The sequence below is a fragment of the Astyanax mexicanus genome, chromosome 15 (genome assembly GCF_023375975.1).
Source record: "Astyanax mexicanus isolate ESR-SI-001 chromosome 15, AstMex3_surface, whole genome shotgun sequence".
Classification (NCBI taxonomy): domain Eukaryota; kingdom Metazoa; phylum Chordata; class Actinopteri; order Characiformes; family Acestrorhamphidae; genus Astyanax; species Astyanax mexicanus.
In genome coordinates, this window is record NC_064422.1 from 24,970,861 (window position 1) to 24,995,044 (window position 24,184).

Here is a 24,184-nt window from a genome sequence, read left to right on the forward strand (position 1 = left end):
AGTTGTTCCACTAAATATTGATTTCTGAAATCGTAAAACTTTACAAATATAAACTTGTTTTCTTTGCATTATTTGAGGTCTGAAACCTTTGCATCTTTTTTTGTTATTTCAGCCATTTCTCATTTTCTGCAAATAAATGCTCTAAATGACAATATTTTATTTGGAATTTGAGAGAAATGTTGTCCGTAGTTTCTATAATAAGTAGAATAAAACAACAATGTTCATTTTACTCAAACATACACCTATAAACAGTAAAATCAGAGAACCTGATATGGTCTCTTATTATTTTCAAAGCTGTATTTGCAATTCTGTATTGATTTTACAACTCATTTGTGTTGTGTTTTAACCTCCGTCGCTAAATAAACATGCCACTGTTGTTACTGCATAAACCAACTGAGCCTCACTCACAAAAATTCACAAATAAAAAAAAGTGAGACTGAGAGAGACAATACCTTCTCCATGGGCAGCTGAATGGAGGCTTTGCAGTCAGTAAACTCTGACTTGATGCTGGGGCCCTGAACCTCCGTCACCACATACTGCAGCCTCTGCGATTCCTTCAGCATCTTCCTGTTGCTTCCGCCAAACTTGCCCAGCACCCGGTAGGCCACATGGGAGATGCTCTCGGCTGGGTTCCTCAGCGTTCGCCAAAGTGCCTGCGCACAGTTTTAAAGATCATTTTACAATCTTTACAAGAAAGGAATATGCAAAAACTTGCCTCAGAATTTAAATTTAATTGGTTAATCATCATACCTGCATGAGCTCTGCACGCACGGGCTGGATGTGGTCATAGAGGAAGTCGGGCTGCAGGTTGTCCACACACAGCTCGAGGGTCCGCAGTCCCTGACTGACCAGCGTCTGGGATCCGTTGAGTGCAGATACCAGCGGGTCCATCAGCATGGGCAGATACGGTAACAGTGAGCTAAGCCTTACAGGTACAGTCAGGCACAGTTCCACAAACAGGTCCTTCATGTGCTGCTTATGGAGGCCACTCTGTAGCATGTTCAAACCTGGGAGGACAGAAGATTTGAAGATATTTATTTCAATTTTTAAGACAGGGCTGTAAAAATGTATCAGTGCAAGAGTGGTACATTCATCAGAATGGAGCTATCGAAATGTTAAATTGTATTAGTTATTAAAAATATTAATTAAAAAAATAGTGCAGATCAGATCTGAACACAGTATATACCCTGCCTATCATGCAGAAGTGGTCATTCACTACTAAGACTTTTCTGCACTCATAGTGCTTTACAGAAACAAATGAACAGATTCTACATAAAACTAACAAAATCTTAGTGTTATTTTTTTATATACTTCTACTACATAAATATACTGGTTTTATTTTTACTTTATAACGAGAAATTAAAACACCATGTAAACCATTCAAGAAACGGATAAATGGTTAACTAATTTATTAGGAAAACTTCTGGGGATGGTTCCATATATCCAATAAAAAAGTGCTAAAATATCCCCTCTCCTTTTTATACACCCTATTTTTTTCATACTAAGAGACACTATCAATAAACGTCTTTTTTGGTCTATTTTCATACATAAGGCGCACCAGATTATAAGGTGAATTTTATGAGACACTAGTAACTAGTAATTGGTAGTAGGAACAGGGATGTCGCTATGTTTCCCTTCTAAATTCAGCTGAACAGCCAAAGAGCTAGCGCTCAGCGCAGTAAGGGGCTAATGCTAATGCTAACTCTGCTCAAGCAGTGCTATCCGGGGTTAGCTGCAGTTTACCGGCCAATTATACTCGCCTCTGGGTGGCCAAAGAGCTAGCCTTTTGAGCGATTAGCAGCTAATGCTAATACTACTGGAGAACTAAACTAAAACTCTTTTATAACACTGCACTTCAGGGAAGTGGCTTTACTGCTCCTTACAACCTGACCAGTAAAAGTCATACACAAGGCACACCAGATTAAATAGTGCACTGATGAAAATTAAACAGAACAAAAATTTACAGTGTACCATGCAGTATACCTTATACAAAAGTCACCACAATAACACAGTGGTGTGCATTTGTATGGTGTTGCTTACCCTGCAGCAGGTTGGGCAGAAGGGGCAGGAATTCCTGATAGAGCAGGTCATGGCTGCCTCCACCAATAGAGCGGAACAAAGCCCTGAGCAGCAGGAAGTAGTTGTAGGGCTCTTTGGCTGACTGGGCCAGCTCCATGGAGCTGTTCACAATCTTATGGAGATGAGGCTGTGTGGAGAAAATGGGCAAATACAAACAAACAAGGATATAAGTCAGAGTTACAGGATTTATACACTTTATATCCAATACATTTCCACCATTTTTTTATGACTTTTACATGCCTTGATGGCAAATTTTCATGACCATATGACTGTTAAAACATCAACATCAACAAAAATCAACTAAAACTATAATCCAAATTGATAATAGGTCTAAAATGAATTGGACACACACATTTTTATAATAAAATATGTATCAGATCCTGAGAGCTCTATTGTGTAGGGCAAAATTACTGAACTAACTCTGAGCTGACGCATTTGTTTGCTCAAAATAGATTTTCTCCATCAAAAAACTGAAAGAAAGATTTGTAGACCACATTTCCATGACTTTTCCAAAATGTTCTGGGTAATGTAATTTTCCAAAACTTATCCAGGCCTGGAAATTGCCATTTTCAAATTCCATGACTTTTCCAGGTTTGGAGTTACCTTTCAGCAATCTATATCAGTCTAGCCAAGACATTGTCAACAGTTTGGAGAACCTTTCATCATACTCTTCTCCAGAACTCCGGAGTGAAGAAAAAGCCATCTATAGAAGTTTAATTTAAAACTAAATTTTATTCACAGTGAACATTCCAAGTGGGTCACACGAGGGCCATCCAGAAAGTTCTCTTTGCAATTCGGAAATCCATCCATTTGGCAGCAGGCGGCACAAAAGTATGAGATGTCATGTGGCACTAATAAGCTGAAGGCTGAATTACAGTTGTCATCTTGAAATGTGACACATTAGGAGAGAGCAAGTCAATTAAAGCTTCTGAATATCATATCCCACTTTCAATAAACTCCAGAGCTACGGGTCAGAGGAAGAGAGAGTGCAGCTCTTTCCTCTGAGCTCCTTTATTTTCCAGTGACCTTCACTCAGGTCCTTGCTGTCAATCTGAGGCACAAATGCCATTTCTCATTTGAGGAGCTGACAGAACGCATTAAAATTAATGCGGCGAGGCCGCTGGCACCGGCGCGATCAACGGCATGGCTGTTGTCACAGTTAGGAGGGTGTGCGAGATCCCTCAGTCCAATGGCCTCAAGAATCACTCTCGGAGCCATCAAGATCAACTCGCCCAACCCAGCAAACCCATTCCCAGCAAAGCACCATCCTGACCCATTCAATCAACAAGGACATAAGTTATGTGTTTGTTTTTTGCTACAGTGCACGACCCAAGTTGTCTTTCTCAAAATAAGTCTGGGCTGTTACCTTCTGTGTGACGCTTTAGGACAAGGGCATTTAGTCTGGCCTCAGTCTAAACCTACTTAAGGCTGAGTTATACTACTGCGTCAAGTAAACACAGCGTCTACAGCATATTGCCTGTGCAAGTAGTCTACGCTGGTGGAAGTGTGTACACTTGTGTTTACTTTGTGTTTAAATGCAGAGGAGGGAACATTTAGGAGTTAATACAAGGCTCAGGAGACCAATCACAGTTGCTGCATGATACACAATTATGTTTCTGAGAAAGTGCAAACCAAACTTTGGCGTAGGACACACTATAGATTTGACACACAAGCACAAATTGGCCTTCAGGCATTCAATTAGCCAATTAGTGTTTGAGCAGAAAAGGCATTGTTAAACTGTGCTGGACTGTAGCCCTCCAGAAGAGAATACCCTCTGCTTTAGGATGTTCACATTGAATAAAACCAGTCATAAAATATCATGGTACGTTAATCTCTTAATCTTAACCTAAAACTTAGAATTTTCTCCCTAAAGTCCAAAACCTAACCTTGATTTTCACCAGATGGCAGCTTATAAATAGTTTGGGACAGTACAACTATGGATAAAGCAGGACTAAGAACTCTCACTTCTGAATTATACTAGTGACTGGAATAATGTTGGATTTATATATATATTTTAGAATGCTAATTACGTTGTGAATTCTCTATTCTATAAAACAGAAAATCTGACCTTCAGCATCTGCTCATTCTCCGCAGCAAACAGCGACACTGAGCCGAACACCAGTTTGAAGAGTTTGAGGTAGAGGTTGGACAGCTCCACATTAGAGCCCATCTCAGGCAGTCGTTCAAGAAGGTACTCCACTAGGATAGTGGCGAACAGCGCAGAGGTCGAAAGGTTGGCCAAGAAGGAGTTTGCCACAATCTAAAAAGAAATGAATTATATAATAAATAATAATACAACAAATAGTGAATTACAACCGTATAAAATAATATTAAAATTTAGGCTCAACTGTCTGAGTCTCTTTAAAGGAGAACTATGGTGAACTCAGCTTTCTATTTTGTGCACTTTGCCTCAACAGGTTTTAAAAATGAGTGAGACGGAGCATATCTTGTGCCTGCAGATAAATCACTTTTTCTACCGTTATTTAGACTCAAAGTAGCTCCACACTTCATTGGTAGAATCCGGAGGGCTCTGACATTTAAAACAGGGCATTTAGAACTTGAAAAGTGCACAAGAAATTTTGTTTTAAAAGCCACTGATTACATCCCATAACGTAGATAAATCTCAGGGCGCTGCCATCTTAAATTTAATCACAATAAGTTAACTGTCGAGCACAAATAGTAAAAATAATTGAGTAATGTTTATGTAATTTGTTGTTGGTTCTTTGCATTCTAATATCGACAGTAACCAGATATTTTCAGCAGCAGCTAAAATTCATGCATTTCCAAATTATAAATTTTTCACTCTGCTTAACTATCCTGCTTATCTATTCGGTCATGCTCGACAGTTGATTAGTGTTAGGTAAAATTTAAGATGGTGGCACCCAGAGATTTACCTACACTATGGGATGTAAACAGAGGCTTTTAAAAAAAATCTTTTGTAGTTTTAAAGTTCTAAATGCCTCGTCTTAGATATTAGGGCTCTCCAGATTCTACCAATTTCCAATGGTGGAAAAAGTGATTTATCTGCAGAGGCAAGACATGCCCGGTAAGTACTTTTTATTACGTTTTAATACACCCAGTCAATTTTACACCAGAGTTCATCTTTAAGCTTCAATAAAATATTCTTATAATATAAAGAGATACACCAAGTTGTTAAAAACATTTTGATATTAATGGAATAGACCATATCCGAATGCTTATAAATATTGTTTGGCTACAGAAAAACTATCCAACTTAAAAAACAGTCAATTGGGAATGTTATTAATTAATTCTTTAAGTTATTCAGTGCTTCCTTTATTTTACATCAATACTTTACGACATTGCAAAAACTTCTTTAAAAGCTCTTTGTCGATTTGTCCGAAACCAGGCCGTACCTGCAGAGCATAGTTTTTGGAGATCCGCTCCACCATGTAGGGCACAGTGGTCTGAAAGATCTCTTTAAAGGTGAGCGGGTTCATCATGGTGAAGACTCCAGCGAAGTGCTCCAGCACCTCCTTCTCCTCCTTCATGCGCACAGTCTGACAGTTGGCCACACGGATGTACGTCTGCCCGTTGCCAGCAATCTGTACCTAGCCAAAAGGGGGGCTGGCTCTGTGATAGGCTGTACAACTCTGATACCAGTATCAACCCTGTGGGGGTTACTCTCAATAAAACCCACAGATATGACTTAACATTATATTATTTTAAACGTAACACTGACTTGCTCAAATCATTTTTACAATCATTGTACACTCAACAAAAAAGATAAGCTTTTAGATCATTACATTTTCATATTTCCGTTATCCATAATATCAAAATAAGTTGAAAATATGATGTTTTATCATGACATGACATTTTAACTTTATTACTGTAACAATATACAATATAGTCACTGTCGCACCAGATTCTTGCATCTCCAAAATGGCAAGTTTACAGGTGATATTTTAACTTTTAAGGAAAGTCAATGTAAAATTTGGAGAATTCTGGAGCATTTCTATTGGTTCATTTATCAACAAATTTTAATACCAGTTTTAAATCGTGGCAAAAAGTACAGAATAAAACAGAAATGGACATACAAGGGTTTTTGCATGACAGCAATTATACCTTTTTTGGGCATATCTGCATATCAGCAAAACATTAACACTGTAGTCTCTGTAGTAAAACTACCAGTCAATCAGTCAGAACTGTTGAACTGGATGGAATGCAGCCAAATTATGAATATAAATTATTGTATTAAGTTTTGTTTTTAGGTTTTTAAACTTTACTTCTACTGCACTTTGATTGCATTTTAAAATATTGCAACACAGAGTGTGTATTCTGAAAATGTACTGTGATATGCTGAACCAAGCATAAGTAAAAATGGCATTATAATAAAAAAAATATGGCATAATTAAAAAAATATATATCATTTATCAACCGGACAGACCAAACTAATAGACATGTCCATTACAGACAGGAATAAACAATGATCAGGGGACACTCGTACCTGGTAGATATCCAGAGCCTGCATGGCATATTTGACCAGCTTGATGTAGATCTGTGTCTCTTTAGGTTGAAGCTGCTTGTTGGGAATAAATTGAGCTTCTGAAACAAAAAAAACAACAGAAAGAAAACTTGACTGCATCAGTGGAACAGTGAGGCTCAGCAGCCGGGCGGAGGTGAGATTATCATGTGATGAAAATGCTCTAATACATGTCAGATCTCTCACCTCCTGGAGCTTTGCAGGACGTAATCCCCCAGGTGATCGTCTTCACCCCGCACACCAGCGTCTTCACCAAGCTCCGGCAGTCTGACACCTGGAAAGTTTGTTTATCCTCTTTCTCCCCGGCTCTGTCGAAAGGTGTGGCGGGGGGCGGGGCCGGTGGCACAGGTGTGGGAGGTGCCGGTGGAGGTAATGAAGGTGTGGTGGCTGTGGGTGTGGCTGGAACCCCAGGCAACGCCCCTGAATCCACAACTCCCATCTCAGACTGGGGCTTGCATTTTTTGAAGATGGATACGAGCTGGTAGCGTGCGATGGTGTGGAATTTCAACACAAAGACCTGATGGACAACAGAAAATAATCATTAAATTATTAATACATTATTTGTCTGAACCTGGCATTAAAGGTTCATATTTTTTTTTAATTAATTTATTTATTCAGAAAATAACTTTTAGTAAGTTTTTAATATTATTGCAAGAATTAAGACGGAATTTCTTAACTCATTAAACATTAAAACATGTAATATACCAAAACATAAATGAGATGCAAAAACTAGAAATCTTAACTGGACAGAAATAAATAAAAATGTGTGTAAAAAAAACAGAGAAACTAATTTAGTGAAAAAATGTAACAGATTTTTATAGAATATTTTAATATGTAATGTTTTGTATAAATACAGCTCTGGATAAAAAATAGAGACTACTTTAAAATTATGAATTTCTTTGATTTTACTAAATTGAAATCAAGAGGAAGATGAACGAGCCGTCAAACCAAGCTCAACTGCTTGGATTTTTGCACCAGGAGTGGCATCAAGTTATCCAAAAGCAGTGTGTAAGACTGGTGGAGGAAAACATGCCAATATGAGTATTCATCAATCATCAATCAGTATTCAACTGATTAAAAACCAGAGTTATTTCACCAAATATTGATTTCTGAACTCTTAAAACTTTATAGACAAGAACTGGTTTTCTTTGCACTTGTTTTCTGAAAGCTCTGCATCTTTTTTGTTATTTCAGGCATTTTCTCATTTTCTGCAAATAAATGCTCTAAATGACAATTTGTTTTTTTTGGGGGAATTTGGGAGAAACTTTGTCTGTAAAATAAAACAACAACGTTCATTTTCCTCAAACATATATCTATAAATAGCAAAATCAGAGAAACTGATTCAGAAACTGAAGTGGTCTCTTACTTCTTTCCAGAGCTGTACATGTTTATAAAAAAAAGAATTTGGGGAAAGAATTTAACAGATTTTACAATATATATGAGTTATTTTCTCATTTACATATTGTGGTTGATCAAAAAAAAAAAAAAAAAAAAAACCTACACTGTACAGGGCTACTAGAACTCGTCATCAAGCTACACTAAAACTACACAGAGTAGATCCAGCCTCACCTCCAGCATCCTCATGAGAATGTCTCGCCCGTTCCCGTTCTCCTGCTCACTCTTAGAACGAATGCAGTCCACCAGGTTGAGCAGCAGCTTGCAGGACATGGTCTGGATGCTACTGGGTAAAGACTCATCATCGATGTTCTTGGCGAACAGTTGCACAGCCAGCGAGAGGTCTGTGAGAGGGAGGTTCTGACGGACATGGTGCACCAGATCTGCAAGTGTGCTGTAGGCCAAAGGTCTGAAAGAAAATATCAGCCACACGAAATGCAGACAAAATATAAGATTACCATGATTTCTTTACAATGTACGTAATACAGTCTTACAGTAGAGAACTTCAGTCTGTGTCTAGAGTGGTTTAGCTTTCTTGATTAAAGTCTTTTCATTTTCATAAGCACAATACAGTCATAATTAACAACAGCTTCATAGGCCCTAGAATAGAACCCTGCTGCACTCCCAAGAGTGACCAAAATCATTCACAGGTTTCTGCAAAAGGAGTAATAACTAAATAATAAATTTAGGGTTCCAGTGGTTAATAATTATAACTGAGGCTAAACTTTCAATGTGGAAAGTTGAAGAACAAGGCTGGCTGAATATTCAAAACAGGAAGCCAGAATAAACGATGCTAATGATTCTGGCGGATCCAAAGTCGAGCCGCGTTTGCCGGGTGACGGCTGACGGCCTGAGTGTAAGCGGTGCTGGCAGCCGTGTGACCCCTGGGGGCCGGGTGATGGACAGTGCAGGACAGCCCCCCTCAACACCGCAGCACTGACAGGCTGGCACTCAGAGATGGCACCTGGATCTCTTCAGTCCAGTGGGGCTTCACAGCTCAGTCACGCTCCATTAACCAGGCATTTTCACACTTCCTGAACATAGATCGCCGCCTTATTCTTCCTCTTCTCCTTTAAAGATCTCATTCTATCCTTTTTTTTTATTAATTTTAAAATGTATAGTTGTGGTCTCTAGTATGAATGAATGCAATGTGAGCCGTCTGTTTTTTTGCGTTAAAAAAAAAAAAAAAAAAAAAAGTGCTCAAGTGTTTCTATTTAGCCCTGCTTTATTTCACAGAATTAGAGGTCTCTGAAGAAAGACAGGATTTGGCTTTTGCTAATGAATATATTGAATATATGAATATATTGAATACCGGAGATCCGATTTAAACCTATAGTTAGTTACACAAGATAGCTAATGTTAACTAGCTGGTGTAAACAGAGCTGTAAGCTCCTCTTTAGCTAGCTGACAGTGTCTGCTCTGCTGCAGCCTGGCTTCAGCTCTGTCTGTGGGCGGTCTGAGACGAGGTGGGCGAGGCCATGAACTCACGAGTTAACTCACAGAGCTTTTCGTGATTGACTCGTTTTTCTGAACATTTTCTTTACTAGCTACTGCAGACAGTGAAGGTTGAAGAACGGTTTTATGTGCAGCATGAATATACAACTCAGAGAGACCTATAGTATTTCCCAAAGAACAAAAAAAATGAGTTTAGCGGAAGGAGACCTTTAACTGCTTCCTCAGCAGAAGAAAAATGGCATATAATGGCAGTGCGAAAAGCATCGTGAAGCCACCAGCATTCTGTGCTCTTGCAACCCCACCCTCTCTCCCCCACTAAACAATGTTGCAAATCTGTGATGGGCCAGACAACGTGTTGACATCTGCCAGCAGTTTAGATAAGAGCCAAAAAAAAACTAAAAAAAAAAAGTTGTAAACGCTCAGCCACAGCCTAACGTTAATTCACACCTGTGCCTAGCATGCAAAGAAAGGGTTAACGTCACCGTGGCCTTACCTCAGCGTCTCTCTCGCCGTGTAGCCTGAACCGATGAGTATCGACTCATCGAAAAGTTTGTCCATGCATGGAATGAATTCTGCAAGACAAATGGTGCTCATCAGATACCATCACAATCTCTCAGCAACTACAGAAAGGGCAAGCAGCGCCTGAACCGTGAGACACATCGACGCAGTGGCTTTGTAGTTAGAGCTTCACATTGATTCATTTATCCTCCACAGGACTAATGATCTAGCTGAGTGTATCGCATTCCTTTCTCAACTGCTATTGATTGAGAACTGACGCTCACACAACACACTGCAGGAGCTCAGAACAACAGCCTCTAAAACTCATAACTTTAGGAATTAATTCAGAAAAAATATATACCAACATCAAATAATACAGCAATACAGATTTCGCAATAATTACATTAATGACTTATCATACATTATACAGTATGCACATAACCTCAATAACTTTTGCTAACCACAATATTGCCCATTATATTCATTCTCTTAGCAAGTAGAGCTTGTTAAATTGAAAGATAAGAGTAGATATGCCAATTCTTTTTACCCCACAAAAAATGATCTGATAAATTGTGTATATAAAAACACAAAAACAGTTTTATTCTTCATGTCTTTTCTTGAACAAGTAAGCATCCACACTGCAGGCTTGAAAAAGTGATTCCATTTATCTACAATCACCATCACCAAACATGTCCTGCAGCAGCAAATTTAAAACTACTAAAATTTAAACTATCAATATCAATTCGATTCTAATTCATAAGGTCACGATCCGATTTGATCCACGATTTGATATCGATCTATTTACGTATTGCTGGATTGTCACTTTAAAATAAATACTGTCCCATAGACAAAACAGCCCCATGTGTGTTTGTGACTGTATCTGCGTATCTTTAAGAGGGACACACATAGAGAAGAGTCGAGAATTTAAAGTATTTATTTTGTTCCATCTAGCTCGTCTTTGTCCTTGTAACGTTTAAATCCGCTCTCATCTCGCTCTCTCTTAAGTTTCGTTTAGCCGGCACCCGCTTTTTATACTGCCCCTTGCGCATCAAAGAAAATAGTGCCTACAGTCACCTGGAAAAGATCGATCCACATATTTTTGGATCGATATTGTATTTTTTGAGCGTGAATTGATATTGGATCGCAGATCAATCTTTTGAACACAGCCCTAATGTTTTAATGAATCTTAGAAAGAGTTTCCAGGTAATTCTTAAGAGTTTTCGTATTTTTTTCTCCTCTCAAGCAAACTGGAGTCTGATTTTTGGATTGTGAATGATATTTACTGGTCAAAAAGGGTAACAAGAACACTTCTCCATCCTTGCTAGCTAGTGTTTAAAATATTCAGCTCCCTCTACACGGTCTCATTAGCAGCAGTGTGTGAGCTGTGAGCTCTGTGTGTGTGTGTGTGTGTGTGTGTGCACTGTAGGAAACTCACGGCTGCGCAGGTCTGTGGTGAGGATGTGTTTGGCAGCGATGAGCAGCTCTTTGCGCAGGTGAGCAGTCTCAGGAGGACAGTTAGACAGCAGCTGGAGCATTCCCTTCACCATCTGCTGAGAATACTTCCCAACCAGGTCCTGACCAGAACACACACATACAGTACACACATTTAATGACCACAGATGAGCACCAATAAAAAAAAAAAGTTGCTAAGTGGTTAATGAGGTGATACACAAATGTTGACAGAAACCATCCTAATCTCACCGCACTTCATCTAAACAATCTCTGATGCATCTATAAAAGCACAGTACCTGGTAGATGCGGATGATATAAGCCAAGAAGGACAGGGTCTTGATCTGAGCGGCAATGAAATCTGCATAAAGCTCCTTGTTGTAGAGCTTATGTTGCCTGTAATGATACGAGAAGCAAACAGAACTTGCATATTAATATCAGAAGCAAAACAATCATCTTGTTAATGACAATCAAGAGGTTTTGATTGGTGTGTTTTGAGAAGAGGATACAGACCGAGCCTGAGGAGACACCTGCAGCATAATGGTATTCATAATCAGGGGCACAAACTCAGACACCACATTGTGAATGTTCAGTTTGTAGAGCTGCAGAAACAAACAAAAAAAAAATCAGATTAGAAAAAACATTATTAGTTCAGCTGTAATCATCAGGATTGTGCACTGGCAAGTACCCGGCGATACAAGATTTATCATGATAAAGTGCTCACAATATATCACAATATATTGCAATATACACTTTATTCTGCCACATTCATCTCCAAGAGTTTGTTTCATCCATATTTGCATTAGAATTTCCAGTCAGTTCATTTTAAATGGTTTATGGTCCAATTGTATTTTACTGTATTTTTCTTACATCTTTCCAAAAATTGACAGAGCACTTTATAATCCGGTGCGCTTTATGTATGAAATCTACCAGTCAGGTTGTAAAGAGCAGTAAAGCCACTCTGCTGAAGTGCAGTGTTACACAGGAGTTTCAGCAAAGTTTTTCTTCAGCACCAAGGCTAGAGCAGTATTAGCATTAGCCACTAACTGTAGTTCTAGTGCTAGCCATTTAGAAGTGAGTATATTGGACTGTAGTCTGCGCGTTTGTGTGTTTAAAACAAGTGTTCCAGTAAGCCAGGGCTGTTGAAAATACTGGAAATCTAAGATTACTGTAATAATACACAGAGGTACTTCACTCAGAGAGAGAAATCTGTGTAGATTAACATCCAGCGCTCGTTTGAAAAAAAAAAAAATTGTGGACACTGATCATAAAGAAGCTAGATATCACACAAGCTATTTAACCATATTTAGAGCTATTTACAGCATACCTTACCAGCTTTAACAGAACACACACAAAGTCAGGAGTTCTGTGTGGAGCAAACTTTCTAAACTAGTATTACTAAACTTATATCCACTGTCTTTCAGAGACACATCCAACCAATTGTTCATATGTTCGCTCTCGGATCTGACGTTAGCTTCAGATTAGCTAACTAATCTACGGGGCATGTGTAGCGGGTTAACCTCACAGCACAACCGCTTTGCTGGAGTTTCAGTACCAACGTCTATATGCGTTTCATGCAAAGTATCAAAAACAGGCATCATTTTTGTTTGTATTATTATTATTTTTTTTATATACCCAGCCTTAAGGATGACTTTGTGCTTATCTCACACAGACTTATTAATGTGAGTGATTTCTGACACTCTATGACATGCTACACAGATACAGATACACAGATACAGACAGTTTCTGCTTTAGATAGTGGCTACACTAGCTGATAGACATGGAAGACACTTATATATTCATATTTATACATAACAGTAGCGCTACGTATTGGCCTGAACCTGATGAGACAACATGCATCACAATACAGATGTTACAACTTAATATATTGTTATACATTGTGATACAAAGGCAAGACAAAATATCACAGTTAACTTTTTTCATATATTACCAAAGACACCTAATAATTCATATGAAATTTGAAACAACTTTTTGAAAAACTAGGATTGCACTTTCACCAAAAAGGTCCAAGCTGATCAATTATATGTAAGGAAAGAGGGAAAACTGTGTAATCCACTGCTTTAAATAAATGTCTGTAAACATTTATAAAATGTCTTCTACTTGTGTACTTTAGTGCTTTATCTCCTTACCTGATACATGAGCACCACGATGATGGGCAGCTCCGCCAGCACCTTGAGCGACAGCGACCCCCGCGGGATGATGGTATGCTGGAGCACAGAGAGGAGACAAATGAGATATGCGCTCGGGGAAGACATCAGTCAGATACAACAGAGAGCACGCCTGCTGAAAAGTGCAGCAGCTGTCACTAATAAAGAATGACAGAGCAAGTAATTAATCAAAAGTGCTTTTCCTCCCATAAAGCGTAATGATCGCTATGTCTGTTTATGGGGACGGTAATGGATTATCAAATGCGATGACTTCGGTTTCAGACACTTAAAGGCATTAGCACTTGCAATTCACATCAAAGAGCATTATCAAATTCTCAACACAGTGGAGTGGCACACCCTCTAGTGGCCAAACAAAAGAATGACATTAGGAGAAACCAATAACTGAGCCTATTAATACTGCATGATGTATTATAACATCACTGCCTAAATAATGCTGCAATACTGTAAACAACAAAGTACTGCATTGCACACAAATCATTTTCAAACATAGCATCCGCTCAGTGTTTTGAATTTCCTTCCAAATAAACTGCAGTTCAGCTCACTAAAAATGCAGCTTTTTGAAAAGACTGACACCTGCAAATAAACTTGAGCAGGTGGAACTTATATTCCTGATAATTACAGTTCATTATATCATTTAGTAATTGCATTATTATTACTTTATATCTAAAAATGCATCTAGATTTTTAAGTTTAAAACTAAAATCTGGATTTATGTGGACAAAGCCTATTTTTTACATTTTGTATTTAAATATACCAATAGTAGGTAAGAGCAATATGACTATTTAATAGTTTTGAGATACATTATTACGTAATACGTTATTGTAATACAAAATACATTTTTTGAGCATATTTTGGATATTAATGAACAATAATCAACTGTGCATAGTGTTTCCTTTAGAGTTTAATTAGTCCTGGTTAACTTGATAAAGGTGCAGCACATTTATGATAATAAAAAAAAAAATATATATATATATATATATATATATATATATATATATATATATATATATATATATATAAATGAATGAAAGTAGTATTGGAAAAGGTTAAGGGCCACAAAATTGGAAACTCCTGTTTCAGGTTATAACAGTACAGTGTTAAAATGTAATAATATAATAATGTAGAGCTGTTATGTTCTGTGTGATTTAACCACAACTTATTTGATCTGAATTAGTTTCTGGTAATGATCAAAAAAAAAGTATGAATTGGGCTGGAATGGAATTAACATTAGCAGAGACACTCAGATCTTATCAGTTTTAAAACTCTCAGCACCCAGGACTGGTGGTATTACTACACACACAGATTCTGAGCTAAAGCACATCGCCATCATCACTGTGTCTCAACAATCATTATTTTATTTTAAGTTGTTAAACTAAGGCTGGTTTCACATATTGTACCTCTGAATGACTAGAAGAGTGTGGGAGTCTGGTGATACTGTGCCTAATTATCTATCATAATTAACTTTATGACTGTTGCCCTATCTATTTTAACACCAGTGCTGTAAACACAAATCCCAGTCGTGGACAGCCGTGTACTCATTTGTTGACTGAGAGCTGAGAGATACAGATTCTGCATGAGATATGCATATATATGTGGAAAGAAGAATGTGGACTAAAGGCAAATTTATACTCCATTGTCAAATCTACCCTGCAGCCTGCGCTACATAGCGGAGCACGTTTATACTTCTGTGTGCGCATATCAGCAGCTCTGTGTCACTCTGCAGTTTAAAACGCGAAGGCGGGAATGTGTGGGCAGAACGCGAGGCCCAGCGGACCAAACACGGCTGCGGCTGTCCACATCGCGCAAACGCGTAGGCTACACCATAAGTTTGATGCAGAAGTTTAAATTGGCCTTTAGGCTGAAAAGTAATATTACAGAAGTGTAGCCAAAGGCATTCCAGCCTGGAATGGTGACGAGAGACATTCTCCCTATTATAGTCAGTGGGTCGTCAATATGATTTTAATAGCAAAATCATATATACATTTCTCCACATTGCTCATCTCGTGCAGTAGTTGTAAATTTGAACCCAGTCTAAGTCCTAAGTCCTGCAGTAGTAATGAGTGCTCTCCAAACCCACTGACCGTTCGAGTCTCGCTGTCCTCCCGCTCAGGAGCCGTCTTCACCATCACCGAAGTAATCATGCCCACCATCTCCGGAGACGGAACTGTGTTCTCCGCTATCACCTGAGGGTTCTCGAAGTACCTTGTCTAAGAGTGTGGTTAAAAAAAAGACACAATCAGAAGCAGCACAAAGCAGATGTATGACTTACAAAGACTCCTTACAGTATTAAACTTACCACCACTTTAGGCAGATCTTTGTAGATTTGCTTTACAAAATCCAGAAAATGGTGAATCTGTGAGGAGGCAAATAACACCGTTACCTCAGGGAACACTAGTAAAAGTTGTGTATTGGCAAGAACCTTCCTATATGATATGCCTCACGATACAAGGGTTTGCAATTCATTATACTGCGATTTTTTAAATCAAACTTCAGGAAAACTGTCACTAACATAAAAAATACATCATCTTAACTTTTTATGCACTCAAACCTATTAAAATCAATACTGTTCTTGAGAAGTGATGCAGTATTGCAAAACTTATCAATATATCCTTACAGTTCTTGTGCGAGAGGAAGGAGTATGGATTTGGATGGAGACAGTCTTACCTCTTGAGAGATGGGAGGCCTGAACTGCTTGTGCAGCTCGATGATGATGCGCAGACAGATGAGCACATTCTCTTCACTCTCGATCTACAGAAGAAATCAGTGGTGTTTAAACTGCAGTAATGGACATTATGTCCGACAAGAGGAACATTCAATAGCTGTAGTTTATTAGCTAAGCCTTCATTGTACCTACAGTCACTGACTAACAGCAGAATTGCCTATAATGTAGTTGCACGTTCAAGGTATCTGAAGGCATGGAGATAGTCAATGCAAGATATTAAACATAAGCCAAATAGGGGTGGGTGACATGGCCCTAAAATAACATCATGATATTTCAGGGTATTTCCAGGGATACTCCTGGTGATAGGGCAAAACACTGAATTATATATATTTTATTATTATTTCATAATTGTATTATTATTTAAAAATGTTGGTGATATAGTTGTATATGATACAATATGGCACACCCCTAAAGCCAACTTTAATGTAAAATTTGGAAAATACAACCAAAACTGCATTTCATAATTTTTAAGAATGTTCTAAAACAAATCAACGCCTTTTTTTAGCTAAAAATCATCAAGAATCAATTAACACTTTAATCACAGATATAAGCTGCAGCCCATCTGCTGTAGCACAAAAGCCCCTCAACTTATTTATCATCAGAGAAAGAGACCACCACAAGAGCATCACTAAAGGGGAAGCATTCTGGAGTTTTTAAACAGGTCAGTGTATTTCTGAGTTGAGAATAGTACACAAACCACAAATGAATCCTCAAACCATTAGACCTGTGGTCAAAACCTCACCACTGATGAAAGGTTAGATGTTTTTTTTTTCTGAAGACAAATTACAGAAAAAAATAAGGCTGTAGAACGTCAGTGCGATAATGTGGGAGACAGCATCCCCAGATTTCAAGATTTATAAATGCTTTCCTATTCCTCACTGTCTATTCAACATAGTCTCTGAGGGTCCACTTTCAGGTATACAATAAAATATAAAGAACATTAGGGCTCTCTTCACACTGCAGAGTAAGACAGAGCTCTCTTAAAGACTGTGGACAGTACAGTGCTTAGATTTCAAGTTACAAGTGAACAAACCTGCATGGATATTGATTACCATAATTTAATTTAAACAGTTTAGTTAACCATATGCCCGATTACAAGATGCCTGCAGACAAAATTTGAAATAAATAGTTTTCAACCACTACAGTTGTGCAAATAAAGTTCAGATGATATACGCTAACTTGATGTAGAGTGGCAAGCAGAATGCAAATATAGATATTGTGTCAATGTTTTAGCAAAATCATCTCCACAGTTATTAAGAATTTATTACAACAGTATCATTTTCAGTTCAGCAATGCCAGCCAGGGCGACTAATGGCTCACCTAACAAGGACTGAAATCTCTGGGTAATCTCAACAATGTCCACCATGCAACACCTGGGAGTGCAAATGCACTAGACAGTTTTGCGAGAGCAGTGCAAAGGCATTTGGGTTTGGCTTTTTAGAATGACCCTCATTATACACGTGTAAAATATAAAACAACTATATTTGTCTTCATTCATATCGCAGCTGAGACCAGGGTTTAGAGCACAGGATCAGGGCTTTGTTTAAAGGCCCAACAGTGGCAGCTTAATAGACTCAGGTATTGAACCCACAACCCTGTGATCAATAATCCAGTGCTTTAGCCAGATAGCCACCACTGCCAAACTGCCTAAAGCAACATTAAGCAGCATTTTTGCTTTCAAAACAGCCTCTAAATAATATATATTCTCCACTGAATAAAAAAGGAAGAATAGTGCCACTTTTAGTGCTACCCTGAGTTCAGCTTGTCAAACAAAATGTAAAATAATTATAAAACAAGAATCTAAACTTAGTAAATACTAAACAAAGCTTGTTTTATATTGTGAGGAGTTCATATTTTAATAACTGTAATGCAAATCAAACCAACCTCAAGGAAGCGAAACATCACAGAGAGGATGTTCTTTATGTGAGGCCGCAGGTGCTCATTGGTGGGGATGCGGTGAATAATCTCCAGGACTAGCTTCCTTAATTGCTTAAAAAAAAAAACATCAGCATTAAATCAGACTGAGCTTAAAACATATATAAAAACAATGACCAAATATATTATTTATCACTAGTTAGCAAGAAGTGCTAGTAAAAAAAAAAAACCTGGGTGGGCTTCTCCTGAAGAAACTGCACTTCTCCATCCTGAAGGAAGGTTAGAAAGCGAGGGATGATGTGCTCCAGGAAGGTAGAGTACTGAGGTGAGGATGTCACATTCTGAGAAGAAAAAAAAAACAATCAAAATCATGTAGCCCTAATTTCTACCATACTATATATTCAGACATGATTCAATCGATTCAGTTTAAAAAAAAAAGAAAAGCAAGAAAAATGTATGCACAATGGAAGGGTGGGCTTCCACATGCTTGGCGCACTTACTATGCAGCTACTTATAGAGCATCCAGTTCTATAATAAAACTTTTCTATGGATTTCGTACACATTGTACATAATAGCAACACAAGCAACTGACGTGTAAAAGTAGCTGAATTCAAGTTGCATGGTATTTAAATTATTTAAAAAAGAATTTTTAAGACATTTTCAGGATACACAATATTTATCATGCTATTCTAACAAACAAAATGCTCTAGTAGCAGCAGTTCTTTAAAAACTGCTATCTAAATACTCGCCAGTACTTAATACAGTGATTTACACTCAAAATGTGCTGGGCTTTACCTAATTAAACAACAATAATCATGTTCATAGATGGATGTGTGTTCAGTTATTGCATTATGCATGTTAAGTGAAGAATGATCCCAAGGTGAATTTGTTCTATAAAGTTGAATGCCTGTCTATTTGTTAATGGCAATATAATGTACAAAAATAAAGGGGGTGTATTTTTGTGTTCTCTGTATCCTCCTTAACTGTGTCCAAATTCAATCAAGCTTATTTATATATATATAAAAAAATAAAAAAAAATGAATCTTCGCCTCTTCCGAAGCCAGACCAATGTCTTGTCAGGATGAATAAACTATGACAGCAGGGCTTACCTCAAAGTTCTCACTGACTTCCTGCATCATTTTCAGTTTGGTCTCATCCTCTGAAACATGTATCGAAAAGCACAGAGTCAGCAAAATATACCACTCAGTTGACAGCGTCATTCCAGAAACAAACAGAGGCAGTCAGATCTTATCAGTTTTCCTTTCACCACCCAAACGTAAAGGCATAATCAACCATCCGAGCACACTCACTCTACTCACTCTCTCACACACTCACACAAAGCCAATAGTTTGGGCTAAAGCTCATCGCTCTCATCACAAACCTCTGCAGTTACAGTTATGGCAAGAACATCTATATCCAAAAGTTTGTAGGCACCTGCTCACCCAATGTTACTTATACAATCAAAAGAATTAATAGAGTGTTTATTCTCACTTACTGCAGTAATTGCCTATTTATTCTAAGAAGACTTTACAGTAGATGTTGAAACAATTCTGTGACGATTTCATTGCATTCTTCCAACACAACCATTAAAGAAAATGCAGTTTCTCCAAACAACAGCTCAACAATGTGTGGATTGGCAAACTTCTAGATGCTAAGCAATGATGACCTTGGTGTTGTGTGTGACCACTCTGGCTTCCATTATTCCATCCTATCAATTCTAATTATAAATACAGCTGTAAATATCTGCAATAGATAAATCTGAAGTGTTAAATGATCTCAATTCAATTATTACAAAAGGTATCTTCATACTTCTGGATATATGTCGTCTCTACAGCCATACTGCAAGAATGTTTGAGTAACAGAAAGCTGATATGAATGTGTACTCACGAGTGTTGTTGTCTGTGAGGGCTGCCACAAACTGCAGGTACTTCTTCATGAGGGTGGTTTGATCCACCACCGTGGGGCTGGGCGTTGGCACAAAGGCCATGGTAGCGGCCGGGACAGACAGGATTGCGGTGGAGCAGAGGCAGACACAAGTGCCTGCACAGGACTCAGAAAAACCTCATGCCGCCTGCAGGACATCCAGAAAAAAAACAATAGACACACACATAGAAAGAGGAGCCAGATCTGTTCATTAGATACAATACCACAATTTCTCTAAACCAAAGGCAATACCAATAACAAACCTTATAAATAATATTGCACCATTAAATACTGTGATATATAGTATCTATATGTATGACAGCAAAGTATGGCGGTTGCGTTCATGAAAAAATTGTTAAATCCTCTCCGCCACTGTCAAACAGCTTATTCTACTTTTGACTTGTTTGGTGTTTGATGGTTATTTTCGGACTATAAGGCGCATCTAATAATTTTCCCAAAAATCGTCAGTGCGCTTTATAATCCGGTGCATAATCCGGTGAATTTTAACAGTCAGGTTTTAAGGAGCATTAAAGCCACTCCACTGAAGTACAGTGTTATAAGGGTGAGTTTTCAGTGAAGTTTTTCCAGCACTAAGGCTGGGTGCAGCATCATTAGCATTAGCATTACTTGAACACTCAGAATTCCTCAGTCTACCGCTATCGGGCACCATTTACATCCAACTAGCGCTGTGGTTAGAGGCTAATGATAATGGTGATGGTCCCAGCCTTCACACCAAAAAATCGATGTAGGCATCCTTACTATTGTTGCTTTATGCACCTTATAATCCGGTGTGCCTTCTAGTCTGAAAAATACGATATCTCCTTGGGGCTTGCCTCCATCCCCCATTATATGGAACTTGGCCTTCAGTTTGGAGATGGTACTGAGGCTTACTCCAAATAATGTTGCAACTTGTTTTTTTCAGAACACCAGCCTAAAGTTGCCTTATCCAGACCAGTCAAATGTGGCATGACACCTACTGACCAGTGTAGCGGGGACCATTTTCACAGGTGCTGCACCTGGAGGTACCAGAAGCTAAAAAGTGTCAATAGCAACAGCAGAGTAAACTGTTTGGCTATGGCAGAGAATATTTGGCTAATTTTATATGGGTACAACCCACATATTCAACTCTGCTGCACACAAGATGTTTTGTGGTGGATTAGAGCTGGAGTCCTTAACACCACTGGCAGAGAGGAGTACCCAGTCCTATCCACAGACAGACTTCGAAAGTCTTTTGTTGCTCAGGCCATAAGACTGTCCAATAAAGTAATAGATACTTCAATAAAGTATCTATCTATATATCTCTTTACATATCTAATCCCACAAATGCATGTTCCTTACAAATGTGGCTTACTTTAAAAGGGAAATGAACAGGCTTTACAACAATATTAGATTTCTCACCAAGAAACACTGTTACAACAGAGAAATTATCTACCAAACAAATATCCTTACCTTTAGTGCTGTGTTTATAAGGTATAAATCATGGAGTAATAGTGTAGGCAGAGCACATGGTATGTTTGTTGTCTCAGTAAATTAAAAATAAAACGTGCAGACTTAAGTGAACAGCACTAACTTACAAACCCTTTACACAAACGTTCTTCGTATTGTAGTTAATGTTATAATTGTTCATTAGTTATAAGTTATAAGTGTTCATTAGAAAGGTCTGTAGGTCTAGGGAGCTTACAAGATAGAAACTTACCACTACAGCCAAAACCATCAAACAACAATGTATACAGCTCTGGAAAAAAAAATACGAGACCACTTATAAATGATAAATGATGAGTTTCTATGATTTTACCAAATTAAACCTCTGGAATATAATCAAGAGGTAGCTGGATGACAAAAAATCATAAAACCAAGCTGAAATGCTTGAATTTTTGCACCAGGAGTGGCATAAACTTATCCAAAAGCAGTGTGTAAAACTGGTGAAGGAGAAAATGCCTGAACATGCATGAAAACTGTGATTAAAAAACAGGGTTGTTACACTAAAAATTGATAATATCTAACGATTAAAACGTTATGAATATGAACATGTTTTCTTTGCATTATTTGAGGTCTGAAAGCTCTGCATCCTTTTTGTTATTTCAGCCACTTCTCATTTTCTGCAAACCAATTCTCTCCAAGACAATATTTAATTTGGAATTTGGGAGAAATGTTGTTTGTAGTTAATAGAATAAAACAACAATGTTAATTTTACTCAAACATATACCTATAAATAGCTAAATCAGAGAAACTGATTGAAAAACTGGTCTCATATTTTTTTTCCAGAGCTGTATATCAAGATAATAAAATACAGTTTTACTATAAATTAAGATCTTACATTCAGCAAAAACATATTATAATATTCCATATGACAGAATTATGGGATGTGAACTGTGGGTTAAACATTCTGTGGGGTAAACAACTGCAGTACGCCTAGCTTATGCATCAATAGGTTTCCCTGCACCTTCAGCTAGCTGACTATAATAATATTTAAGCTGTGTGCTGAAAAGTAAACACAAATATTTAGCTTAAAAAACTTTAAACGATTAAATTACACACACAGATATGTATAACCAGTGTAGCTTCTATATGCAGCCAAAAATAAGGTTATATGCGGCGAACTATCAGCATAAAGAAGGCGTTGTCGAAAACAGCACGGTAGGACCCTAAGCTAGCTATGCTATGCTAGCTAGCTAACTACACACTGCAGAGCACTGGAGCTTATAATAATAATAAACACAGGATAATTTAGCTAATACAGCAAATTCACCTCTTTTCACAAACTTACACACAACCGCCACTGAAGACGCCGGCTGGATATCCGTCTGCGCACTTACAGCAACTTTATCTGCAGTTTTCCAGCGCAGCCGGCGCGCCAAATCGCAGACAGTGCTATGCTAAGCTAGGCTAGGCTAAGCTAAGCTAACGTTACTACAGATGCACGCCTACTGCAGTCCGACGCGCGCAGATGACATCACTGCGGTTAAAGCCAGGCTAAGCTAAGCTAGAGATTAGTGCAGTGAAACAAAAGCCAGGATATCTTATATTTAATACACGAACTTATAACAGAACTCAATAGAATATATATTAGAGTTTACAGACTTTCACACCCCCATCATTCCAACCTTTATATCTCAGTTTTGAATCCGCAATCCCTTAGTAAACACACTCTAAACGCGTACCAGCCTGCTGCACAGACAGCCGGGTGTTCTGTCGAGTTACGCTACCCATCGATACGTGCTTCCTAAATGCACTGCGCATGCGCTGACCGACTATTTAATTTTTTTGTTGTTGTTGTCGTTGATAATAAATCTGTTATTTGTGTATTAAATAGCTCGGACTGACTCATTGCACAAAGTATAAATGTAAATGTTTAATAATAATAATAATAATAATAATAATAATAATAATAATAACAAATACAATTATTATTATTAAAAATGTAAATACAAAATCAAAATGTAATTAATAACCTCCCATTGCCGTATCTTTACCATGATACAGTGATTCATGCTATCCAAATATACTAGCTACATCTACTGGGACTTCCACTCCTTTTGTATTTTTACAGGTAAATACGCTAGGGTAGCACGATTTGACAAAGTAGCACAACTCGACAGAACACCGTTACTACAGTCATGTCCTTCCCACCAACACAACTAGCAGTATTTAACCTCCACCAGTATCCCAAAGCCAGCGCACATCTCGGCTTCAGCCACTCACACACACCTGCGTATCATATAAACACAAAATCCCCCCAAATAAAGCGAATAAAACGCAATACGCGCATTAAAGACTTACAGCAGATGGAAAAAGAGGGAAGGAGTTCTAGCTCTGCTTCAGCTCGCACCGACTCAAACCCGGCGGAGGGATCTAAGCAACACCGCGCCAAGCTATGATAATCTGTTTACTAATTATAATCATATATTTCTTGCATTTAAAAACAACAAGCATGATATGTGATATAGCTATGTTAACTTCTTACTAATAAACACATTATGTAGGATCTAATTGTGCGCTCTTCTATTGTTTTGTCGTTTTTTACAGTACAGCGGTATAGTCCTGCGCGGAAGGACACTGCAAATTTGGTAGTAGTCAGAAGACCATCGAAAACGAAGGT

At 38.1% G+C, this 24,184-nt stretch overlaps 1 protein-coding gene across 6 annotated transcripts in view; it reads right to left on the reverse strand.

Annotated features, from left to right (window-relative positions):
- Positions 1–23,947, reverse strand: part of LOC103032461 (transformation/transcription domain-associated protein) — a 134,604-nt gene extending 110,657 nt beyond the window's left edge. For 2 of the 6 annotated variants that reach the window (XM_049464431.1, XM_049464429.1), the window contains exons 1-21: positions 22,853–22,992; positions 20,050–20,233; positions 19,272–19,321; positions 18,393–18,503; positions 18,172–18,276; positions 16,230–16,313; positions 15,862–15,918; positions 15,647–15,772; positions 13,528–13,605; positions 11,891–11,979; positions 11,677–11,773; positions 11,364–11,502; positions 9,924–10,002; positions 8,150–8,384; positions 6,767–7,097; positions 6,545–6,642; positions 5,454–5,648; positions 4,148–4,339; positions 2,041–2,206; positions 751–1,007; positions 453–653 (exon numbers count right to left, since the gene is read on the reverse strand). In XM_049464431.1, the coding sequence (XP_049320388.1) occupies positions 453–653; positions 751–1,007; positions 2,041–2,206; positions 4,148–4,339; positions 5,454–5,648; positions 6,545–6,642; positions 6,767–7,097; positions 8,150–8,384; positions 9,924–10,002; positions 11,364–11,502; positions 11,677–11,773; positions 11,891–11,979; positions 13,528–13,605; positions 15,647–15,772; positions 15,862–15,918; positions 16,230–16,313; positions 18,172–18,276; positions 18,393–18,503; positions 19,272–19,321; positions 20,050–20,149 (2,790 nt within the window). In that variant the 5' untranslated portion in view covers positions 20,150–20,233; positions 22,853–22,992. Of the gene's footprint in view, positions 1–452; positions 654–750; positions 1,008–2,040; positions 2,207–4,147; positions 4,340–5,453; positions 5,649–6,544; positions 6,643–6,766; positions 7,098–8,149; positions 8,385–9,923; positions 10,003–11,363; positions 11,503–11,676; positions 11,774–11,890; positions 11,980–13,527; positions 13,606–15,646; positions 15,773–15,861; positions 15,919–16,229; positions 16,314–18,171; positions 18,277–18,392; positions 18,504–19,271; positions 19,322–20,049; positions 20,234–22,852; positions 22,993–23,865 lie in introns of those variants that run through there. The other 4 variants (XM_015606321.3, XM_022664796.2, XM_049464430.1 and 1 more) reach the window with 3 other exon arrangements.
- Between the last annotated feature and the right edge of the window lie 237 nt (positions 23,948–24,184).